Below are 11139 nucleotides of genomic sequence, written 5' to 3'. Positions count from 1 at the left end.
ACCCAAAAAGAGAATCATCTCCAGTTTTTTCACAGTCAATAATTGTGTGTGATAAATGCTTAACAGCAGCAATTGAATCGTCATTCATGATTTTTCCAACTGCAGTACTGTCAAGAACATGACAATAGTGCTTAATTTGGTCTTCTTTTACTTTGTCTATTATCATGGCATAGTCAGAGTAGCTTTAATACCTGACAATAAGACGCTAACGGTGTCTTTATTTTGATATATTGATCAAAAATGATCTAAGCCATACGTACATTCAAACAAATGAATTTTTAATGTGACGTGGATATAAGAACGAAATTGAGACATGAAAGAAAACGAATGTAATGAAAACATTAGAAATGATTTTATTTTATTTATTTATTCTTCTTGGGCAGCCTGAATTCTATTCTTAATTTTTTCTGTTTCTTCTACAAATCCTAATTCTGCCAGCTGTTGAGCTACTCTTGACAATACCATTCCATCCGCAAAACCAAGCGACAATGCCTCCGACAGCGCAATAAGCGCCTCTTCCGCGCGCGAGCACAGACTCAGCAGCAGCGCCAAATAACCCCACACTTCAGCACTATGCACATTATGGGTATGAGCAGCACATAAAGCGTCTTCAGCGTCTGTATAGTTCCCTTCCCACACGCAGCACACGCCAATGCCCAAAAGCCCCCTCCACGTCCTCCACACTGCCACAGACCGGAGAAATGCATCTTTGCTTTCGCTCAATTTTTGCTCGCTCAGCTGAATTTCTCCGATGCGCAGCCAGACTGAGGCGTCTTTGGTGATGCCGTGTATGCCCATGCTTTTGGTGTATTCACGGAGGGAGTCATCATAATGGTTCTGGGGGAGAGGGAGAGAGAGGGAGGGAGAGGGTGAAGAGGGTGAGGGGCGAAAAAATAAATAAATAAATAAATAAATAAATAAATAAATAAAGGTAGATAGATAGAAATTATTAATTGAAAGATGGGGAGATGGAAAGAAAGGAAGAGAAGAAGATTTGAAAGAGAAATGAGAAAGAGAAATATATTTGATATTTAAAGAGAAAGAAAGAAAAAACAATACATATACATATACAATAATAATAATAAAATAAATAAATAAATAAATAAAAAAAAAAAAAAAAAAAAAAAAAAAAAAAAAAAAACATAATAACAATAACAATAACAAAAATAATAATAATAATATTAATAAATAAATAATTATATAAATAAATAAAGTCCACACCATCAAGTAATGTGCATGGCCCAGCCATCTGTGCAAGTCATAGCTCTCTTGTTCCAGTGCCAGCCCCATCGCAAACACTTCTGCTGCAAAAGACACCTCTCCTCTGTCATATGCCACTTTCCCCAGACATAACAGCCCCATCGCTGAGGGATAAGTGAATGCTAAATCCTTCGCACTTCTTTTCCCTTCTCCTTCTTGTTCTCCTTCTCCTCTTCCTCCTCTTCCTGCCTCTTCCTCTTCTTCTCCTCCAACAGACACAGCTGATGTAACTGATGTTCGGAGTTGCCCAACATCCCCTTCTTCGCCTTGTGCATCGTTTATTCCGGCGCCTGGAATTGTCACCCGCAATTTGGATTGTCTCGATTGAGTGGCTGTGGGAAGAGGGAAGTACGCTGCGAGGCCAATGTGGTTGAGATCCTGAGTGAGAGAAGGAGACAGAGAGAGAGAGAGAGAGAGAAAGAGAGAAAGAGAGAAAGAGAGAAAGAGAGAAAGAGAGAAAGAGGAAAAGAATTAAATGTTGATTTCATAAATGTTAGTTATAATTTAAAAAAAAAAACGAAATTTATCTTTTTCTTTTTTAAATTTATTTCTGTTTTTTTATTTTTTATATTTATTTATTCTCTTTTTTTCGAATACAAACCATTTTCACAGCCACTTCAGCTAGATGAGTGCATCCACACTGTTCTAACAGAAACATAGCGACTTCTAAGCAGAAGGGGTCATGCCCAACATTCTCCCTCCTCAGCCCATTCTCCACAACAGGGATCTGGAATCGCTCATAATTAGGCTCATCTGAAGAGAAGGGTTAGGGAAAAGAGAAGAGAGGGATAAGGATGAAGGAGAAAAGGATGAAGGAGAAAAGGATGAAGGAGAAAAGGATGAAGGAGAAAAGAATAGAAGAGAATAGAAAAAAGAGAAGAGAAGAGAAGAGAAGAGAAAAAAAGAAGAAAAGAAAAGAAAAGAAAAAAATGAGAAACAAAAGAGAAGTGAAGAGAGAGAGAAAAAGAAGAGAAAAGAAGAGAAGAGAAAAGAAAAGAATTCATAAATTAAGAATAAAAATCATAAAAAGATGAATGAAGAATATATTGCAATTTATCGAAAATTAACATTAAAAAAAAAAAAAAAAAAAAAAAAGAAAAAGAAAAAAAGAAAAAAGAAAAAGAAAAAAGAAAAAGAAAAAAGAAAAAGAAAAAAGAAAAAAGAAAAAAGAAAAAGAAAAAGAAAACAGATAAAATATTCATAAAACACAAATTCATGCAATATAAATTAATGCATATTCACAAATATCGCAATCCAATTTCCCTCCTCTCCTCCCTCTTCACACCTATTCCCGGCCCTCTCACATCCTTCCTCTGCGAAAACGGATCCAAATCAACCAAACTCTCTCTTTCTCTCTCTCTTTCTCTTTCTCCCACGCTATTCACTGATGATCTCATCGACCCCACTCCACTTCCCCCTTGCCCTTTCCCTCCTGTCTGCTCGCCCATCCGAATCTTGCTGTTCTCCCTCTGCAATACAGGCTTCCTAATAACTGTTGTTGACACACTCCCCCCCATCCCTCCCATCCCTGTTATTCCTCCTCCTCCTCCTCCTCCTTCCACCCCTGCCGCACCCAACAAATGCCTCCTTAGCTGTGCTGCCCTTGAGAACGCATGCTCTGCCTCTTCCTCTTTCCCCACATACGCATAATGCAGCCCCAGCACCGCCCAGCAGATCGGATTCCTGCTATCCTTCTCCACAACCAGCGAAGTCAAAAACGTTTCCGCTTCTTGTTCACTCCTTCTGTTTGCTGATTTCAGACACCCCACACACAACAGCGCCATCCCTGAGCGTGGATTGCAATGCAGAGCTCTTCTGAAGCATTCCTCTGCTCTGGGTGTGTCCCCCATTCGAAATGCTGTGCTCCCTTTGATCAGCCACAGCTCTTCACTCAATGGATGCCTCGCAATCACTTCATCCAGATGTGCTTCTGCTTGTGAGTGGAGGCCAAGAAGGATGGCTTCATCGTATAAAGAGAGGAGGTGGGAGTCAGAGAGAACGGAAGAAGAAGAAGAAGAAGAAGAAGAAGAGGAAGAGGAAGAGGAGGAGGTGATAAATGATGGTGTGGGTGGAATAGATGAAGTGGGGTAAGAAGAGGGAATGTTTGACTTGCGAGAAGAAGAAGAGGAGGAAGAAGAAGATGATGAGCTTGAAGAAGAAGAAGAAGAAGCATTCTGCGAAGGAAAGATGGCAGAAGTTGTATTTTGTGATTGCCCTTGCTGTGATCTTCCTGTTCTTGTTGTTCCGCTTCTCCCATCTCCTCCAGCAATCGAAGGAGAAGACGATGAAAGCGATTTCCCTCCAACTATTCCTGTTGAATGCCCAGCTATTCCTTTCTTCTCTCTCTCTCTCTCCTTCTCCTTCTCCTTCTCACTCACCCCAAACACATTCCTCTCCAAATGCACCATCATCTTCTCCCTCACACTCGCAAACAGCTTCGCCACCGCCACTTCTTGTCCTCCTCCTCCTCCTTCTCCTCCTTCTCCTTCTCCTTCTGCTTGTTCAGCCACTCCTTGCTCCCTCATCTGCATCAAAAGAATAGCCATCATCTCTCTTTGTATTGTCGCCATCTGCCCTGACCCTTCCAGCGCTCTTCGGATGCTTCTTTTCATCTCTGCCACCGCCCCACTCGAAGAAGAAGAGGAGGAAGGGGCTGTGGAAGACGAAGAGGAAGGGAAGAAGAAGCCACTCAGCGCAGAAGAAGAGGAACGCACTGTTTGCAAGCCGTCGTTGCTTGTTCTGTCTGTTGGAGGAGTTGAGAAGGAGATGGCTTTTGAAGAGCTTTGAGGATTCATTCCCTTCTGGAGCTGAGCTGCAGAGGGGCTGAGAGGAGTGCGGGAGATGCCACGTGGTGTGTTGGAGACTGAAGAAGAAGAAGAAGAATTGTAATTTTGATGTTGTTGTTGGGTCTGCTGTGATTGCAATTCAATACCCTGAAATCCAAACCCACCTGTTTCTGAATCAAAAGAAGAAGAAGAAGAACCAGAAGAGGAAGAGGAAGAAGAAGAAGAAGCCGCAACAAATTCAGGATCCGTCTGTGATAACACAGCGTGTGCGAATGTCTCCACTGTCTGGTTGATTGTTGAGGCAAGGGCAGAGTCAGATGAAAGAGTGGAATTGGACAAGAGAGAAGGAGGAACAGAAGAAACATCAGTGGAAGAGGTGTCGATGATGTGGCCGTCAGACAGAACATGAGGGGATATGCAGTGGAGAGGAGAGAGGGAATAGGGGCTCTGCTGAAGATGGTGGGGGTCGATGGGGGAAGAGAAGGGGAGAAGAGAAGAAGAGGAGGAAGAAGAAGAAGAGGAGGAAGAGGATTTTGATTTTTGTGAATTTGAAGAAGAAGAAGAAGAAGAAGAAGAAGATGATGATGATGAATTTGACACTTGCCCATTCACATCCTTCACATTCTTCATCGAATTTCCCGAAGTCCCATTCTTCTCTTCTCCTTTTCCTTGTTTTTTGCCACTTGCCAACGGAAGAGGAGGCGCAGGAGGCGGAGTAACAGGAATAAGCGGGTGTTCCAAGCCCAATGCAACAATTGCGAAGGATTTTGCTCTCTCAACACATTTCGCTCCTCCAACGCCATCATCATACGCATCGCTCTTGTCTTGCTCTGCATTCTTCCCTTTCTCCCCTCCTTTCTTTCTATCTCCTTCTTTCTCCTTCTCTTTCTCTTTCTCCTTCTCCTTCTCTTTCTCTTTTTCTCCTTTTCCTTTATCGCCCCTTCCACCAGCCACTGATCCTGTGCTCTTTCTGATATCAACTCCTTCATCCGCTTTCTTGTTTTCCCTCCCAAACATCTCATCCCCTCCCTCAACCCCATTCTCCTCCCTCTCTCCTCTCCTCTTCTTCTCCTTCTTCTCCTTCTCCCTCCTCTTCCTTTCCGCCTCTTCCTCTTCCCACTCCACCCTTTTAACGCTTTTCCCCTGGGCATTCAAGTCAAACAGATCAAACCTCCCACACACAACAGTCGTTCCGGGCTGAGCTAATGGCTGAAGAGGGATATAAGCTGCAAAACTGTGTCTGTAAGGCAAAACAGAGGGAACATTCGAATTGCTGTTCAAATACCCTCCTCTTTCTCCTCTTTCTCCAACGAATGAAGAGGCAACAGATGGAAGCTGAGCAATTGATGAAGTGGTTGAGTTATAACCAGAGAAGGCAGAAGAAGAGGAAGAAGAAGAAGGATTGGGATAAGAAGGAACAAAAGAGTTATGAGAAGAAGAAGAAGAAGAAGAGGAGGAGGAGGAGGAAGAGTTGTTGTCTGACAGAAGAGAAGTAACAGGAGAGGTTCTGTCACAGAGGAGAGAGAGACAAGAAGGAGGGGGGATGAGAGGATGGCCAATGCCACCTGTGAAGGCAAGAGGAGCAGCTGTTGGTGGAATTGAATGAGAAGAGGAAGAGGAAGAGGAAGAGGAAGAAAGATGTGAATGTATCGGATCTTCCAATCCCATTGAGGAAAGAAGCAAAGATCGCTCTTGTTTGGCTATTGTTGACTCTTCAAATGGATTTCCATTCAAATTTTTGTTTCTGCTCTTTTGTGAATTAAGTTCATCATATTCTTCTTCATCTTCTTCATCTTCTTCTTTCTCATCATCTTCTTCTTCCTCTTCTAATTTGCTTCTTCTGCTTCTTTTCCCTTCTTTTCCTGTCATCTTCTTACTCTTCTTCGCATTTTTCCCTTTCTTCTCTTTCCTTTCTCTCTTCATCCTTTCCTTCTCATCGTTCTTCTCCTTCTCCAGTGCAAGATTCTTCAGTGCTTCAACTGACTGAGGAGAAAGAATGCGACGGTAGAGACAAGGGAACTGGGGAAGAGAAGGATGCAATGAATGAGATTCTGTTTGAGCTGATTATTTTTATTTTTTATTTTTTATTTTATTTTATTTTATTTTTTTATTTATTGGGCAGGAGGGATTAATTAGATAAGAAGAAGATGGAATATGTGAGTGAAGAATAAGATTAATAAATAAATAAATAAATAAATAAATAAAAATTAAAATAAATAAAATAAAATAAAAAATAAATAAAAAGTCAAACCTTCTTTCTTTCCTTTCCCTTTCCCTTCCTCCTTCTTCTCTTCTTTCTTCTCCTCTTTCTTCTCCTCCTTCTGCGCATTCGCCCCATCTTCACCAGCTCCTTCTCCTTCTCTCTGCCCTTGTCCCATCATTATTCCCCCCTCCTCTCCTGCTTCTGCTGCATAAGAAGGTACCATCCCACTCAAAACACTTGGCAATTGAGGTGTCAAAGAGGCAAAAAGCGACGAAACATGCACAGCAGACGAAGAGTTTATAGGCACAAACAGTGGCAACCCATGCATCCCATCCTCTTCCTCATTCATTTCTCCTCGTTCTCCTCTTTCTCCTCTTTCTCTTCCTCCTTCTTCCCCCTCTGATACACCCTGTGCTCCAATCCCGCTTCTCCCCAGCTCTTTCCCTCCATCTGCTGATGAACGCAATCCATTTGTGTTTGCAAAAGCTGACAGCGAAAAGCTCGTCTGAGCCAAAGAAGAATCCAAACCTCCTCCTCTCTGCGAAGAATTCAGCTGTGCGGTTGCCATCAGAGCAGAAGGAAGAAGAGAAGAATTCATTCCATTCAATCCATTTTGTCCATTCTGATTAGAACTGGCTGATAAACTGGCTTCCTTTGCAGCAACTGATGGAGGAATGGTGTTGAGCGAGGCAGATAAATGCTCCTTTGGTGGAAGGAGAGAAGGAAGAGATAGAAGAGCTGTATTTTGATTATTATTATTATTAGAAGAAGAGGAAGAGGAAGAGGAAGAAGAAGATGACGATGAAGCAGACACAGAAGCAGAAGCATTAGGCAACATCATCATCGTTGATGGCAGTTTGACTGTTGAGACAGCTGCCATTGAAGGAGGAAGGGCAGACTGGAAGGCGACGTGTGGGCGACGCCATTCAGAAGAAGACTGATGGAGAGTGAGAAGGGACATAGACAGAAGAGAAGACTCATTCTGCTTCTTCTCCTCTGAAGAGGAAGAGGAAGAGGAAGAGGAAGAAGAAGAAGAAGGCAATGATGATGGATTCATTTGAATCGAATCATAAGCAGCTCCTTCTCCTTCTACTTCCACTTCTCCTTCTCCTTCTCCTTCCACTTCCTTCTTTTCTTCCCCCTCGTGGTTTGCAAGCGCTGCCATGAACATCTGGCTGCTGAGGCATCCTTCATCGTCTGGATCGTCCACAAGCGGATTCACCCCTCCAAACAGCATGCTCATGCTGCTCAATGCAGGAGAACCTAACCCAGTGCTTGCCAATGACAGCCCCTGCGAACGGTCGAGAAAGGGGGAGTTGGTGTCTGATGAGTGCGAGGCATCGAGAGAGGAGAAGGCGGATGGATAAGAAGAAGGGGAGGAGGAGGAAGAAGAAGAAGAAGAACCAGCACCTGAAGCTCCATTCATCCCGTTGCTTGCATTCAGATGTGATCCGTTGCTGCGCGAGAGTGAGGCAGACATTGACTGCCCCAGCTGAGAAAACTGAGGAAGCTGAGGGCGTGGCGGGGCGAGGCGTAGCATTCCCACTGGCGGAAGGCCATCATCCACAACATTCCACGCAATATCCACAAGTCCTGCAGCTCCGTTTTCTCCTCCGGGAAAAAGCGAAGCATCTTTGTCTCCTTTTGCATTCTTCTCTGATTTTTCCGATTTTTCTGCTTTTTCTGCTTTTTCGCTCTTTTCTGGCTGCCCAGCCAGCTGCGACGAAAGCGTCCTGGCAGCAGAGGCAGAAGGGAGGATGGCAGCCTCAAAGGGAAGAGGAACGCCCGCCGCATCTGTGAATGAGGAAGGGTCATCAGGCAGCTGTGTCAGTGGAGTGGGTTGAGACAGTTGTGTGAGTTGTGCCTGCAAAGGCGAGGGAAGCTGGGCAGTTGATTGGGATGCTGACTGCGATTGGGATTGGAATTGAGACTGAAGCAGAGAGGATTGCAATTGAGAGGGCTTTTGGAAGGACAAAGGGTCGGTGCTGTGGAGAGGAGGAGGAGGGACAAAGCAGCCGTTTGTGAAGAGGGCAGTGGAGGGGATGGCAAGAAGGGAAAGAGAAGAAGAAGAAGAAGATGATGATGATGATGAATGAATGGTGATGGAAGAGGAAATTGCGTTTGATGAAGATGGAGCGAGAGAAGCTGAAGAAGAAGAGTTGGAAGCAGGCAGTGGACTTTGCATTGTTTCGCTTGAGCTAAGCAGTGAAGAAGAAGAAGAAGACGATGAAGATGAATTATCTCCTCCATTTGCGGTGCCTGCACGAGAAGATCTGAGTGAACATGCAATCTGCATCTGCGATTGTGATTGAGATTGTGATTGAGATTGTGATTGAGATTGTGTCTGTGTCTGCGTTTGTGTTCTGGCAGAGTCGCTTGAAAGAGCGCTGATGTCGCGCCGTGTGAAGGGAAGCGGAAGGGCCAGTGTGTATGAAACAGGCACTGCATTAACAAATAAATAAATAAATTAATAAATTGATTGAAAATCATATTCAATTTGTAAAAAGAAGATAAGTTCATTTAGGAAATATGAACACAAAGAAAAAAAAAGAAAAGAAAAAAGAAAAGAAAAAAGAAAAGAAAAAAGAAAAGAAAAAAGAAAAGAAAAAAGAAAAGAAAAAAGAAAAGAAAAAGAAAAGAAAAAAAGAAAAGAAAAAGAAAAGAAAAAAGAAAAGAAAAAAGAAAAGAAAAAAGAAAAGAAAAAAGAAAAGAAAAAAGAAAAGAAAAAAGAAAAGAAAAAAGAAAAGAAAAAAGAAAAGAAAAAAGAAAAGAAAAAAGAAAGAAAAACAAACAGAAATATAAATATGATCAAAAAATCGATAAACATTCAAACATTGTTTCGCATCCACATTGTATTTGGCTTTTTCTTCCCACGCACGCGGAAGGCCGCATAGTCCACCAACAGCAACAGTCAACACATTCCATTCACGCAGATCCACAACACGGCACAACGCCTGAGAGAGCTCAACCCGTATTTGTGTTGTAGCTGGAGGAAGCTCCTCTTCAATGGCCGCAGGCAAGTCTTGTTGCTGTTGTTGCAAGTCCTTCTGCTTTTTTGTATCGGTTGAAGACCTAACTGCCTTTTTTTCAACCTGGCTATCTTTTTGCGTTGCAAATGCTGGTAAATCATAATCTGGTGCTAGCTGAATAGTAACTCTTCCTGTGTCTATACTTTGCAATCCTGCATTTGATACAAAAGGCAGAAGCGACACTTCAACAGTGCCAATTAGATTCTTCTGTAGATCACCGATTTGCGGATTTGCAATAGTGTTTGGGGGAAGATCGGCAGGATTCCCAGTTGGAAATGGCGCTCCCACTCCCTTTGAAAGAGGTGCTTTTCCTGAAGAATTCTTTTGTTGCTTGTCATTTTTCTTTCCAATTGGTTCGACAAATTCGTAAAATCGAAAAACCAAAGGAGTCGAAGCTAATTGATTAACAAAATCTTCATCAACAGTAATATCACTAAATGTCGTTATAAAATCATAGCTTGCCCTAAATTCTGTCCCATTTTGAACACATTCAACAACATTTGACTTCACAAAAAGAAAATAAAAAATCACAGTAATATTGAAGGAATAATCAATTTTAAAATATGTAAAAAAGAGCAACCTCGCAATATTCATCACCAAATTCGAACCCAACAACGGATTTTGATCCTTTCAATCGCGTGCAATCGTTAACGGCAACAGCTTTCAAATTTTTTCACATAAGTTGCAATAATAAGTAAATGAGAATGCAATAAAATACCTAAAGCAATTTGTTCAGCCATTTCCTGGTCTTATCGACTATTTAAAAACCGTTAACAATATGATCAATGCCCATAGGAAACTTTACTCAAATATTAAAGAAACGTTTTTAAAACGCAAAAACAATTTTTTGAGCACAACTAAAAGAGAAAAATATATATGTATGTAAGTCAGGTCAATGTTTTTTTTTTTTTTTTTTTTTTTTTTTTTTTTTTTTTTTTTTTTTTTGTATGTGTTTGTGTATGTGAGTGTTCATGTTTGAATAAATGAAATTGAAAAATTAAACAAAAATAAGGAAAACGAAAAAAATACAAAAATAAGAATGTGAATACTGTTAACAAATTATAAGTGATAAAAAAATCCATTAATTAAGATGATGCATAGAGAAAATATTGTTTTTCACCTTTTCAGGATAAGAATTCACATGAAAGACATTTCAATAATGTTCGAAGATGAAATTCTATGATAATATTTTTAATATATATTGGACATTTTCGAAAATAAACAGTATCATAAAATAAAATAAAACAACAAACAATTTTTATAATTATTTGTGGACCGCATATATGCGTCAAGGAGTGATAATACTATAAAAGATAAGAGTTTATGAAAAGAAGAAAAAATATGAGGGAAAATATAGACTTTCAAGCTTTTTTTGTACAATGCATGAAAAAATTGATTAACAAATAACTTTTTCAATAACTTTCAGATTTCAAAATAAATTTGATTTTCAAATATGAACACAAACATCATTGATATGACAACATTATGTTTTGTGACATCAAACGTATTTCAAAAAACAAACCCGTTTATTTCAAAATTTTTGATCACAAAAAGTTCATCAAAGATGAAAAATTTTCCATTTAAAATGCCTGAAGACAAATGTTTTGTCCCATTTAAAAAATAATAATTCTTTATTAATAACCTGAGGAAATTTAAAGAATAGAATCATCAAAAAATTCAAAATTAAAAAAACTTTTTGAAAACTTATTCAAAAGTCTTTCAATTCCATTTCTTTCGTCTATAATAACATCATTATGCAACCTTTCTTTCCTTGTCCTTAATTTCATCAACATCTTTCTTTCGATCTGAAATTTGCAAATAGAATGTCAAGCTTTAATTGATTTCACTTTTTAATTGGATT

At 40.5% G+C, this 11139-nt stretch overlaps 1 protein-coding gene across 1 annotated transcript; it reads right to left on the bottom strand.

Moving 5' to 3' along the window:
- Nucleotides 1-255: 255 nt before the first annotated feature.
- MONOS_9332 (uncharacterized protein) lies at nt 256-10018 on the bottom strand (the record flags this gene model as incomplete). Its single annotated transcript, XM_067879822.1, has 8 exons — nt 256-837; nt 1222-1638; nt 1862-2013; nt 2546-6106; nt 6298-8691; nt 9083-9782; nt 9859-9938; nt 9997-10018. The coding sequence occupies 8 exons, from the start codon at nt 10016-10018 to the stop codon at nt 367-369; spliced, it is 7797 nt and encodes a 2598-aa protein (XP_067719212.1). The 3' UTR covers nt 256-366.
- Nucleotides 10019-11139: the final 1121 nt, after the last annotated feature.

The sequence above is a fragment of the Monocercomonoides exilis genome (genome assembly GCF_001643675.1).
Source record: "Monocercomonoides exilis strain PA203 chromosome Unknown scaffold65-413564, whole genome shotgun sequence".
Classification (NCBI taxonomy): Eukaryota; Preaxostyla; order Oxymonadida; family Polymastigidae; genus Monocercomonoides; species Monocercomonoides exilis.
Note: the sequence above shows the minus strand (reverse complement) of the source record. Positions and strands in the feature narration are given on the sequence as shown.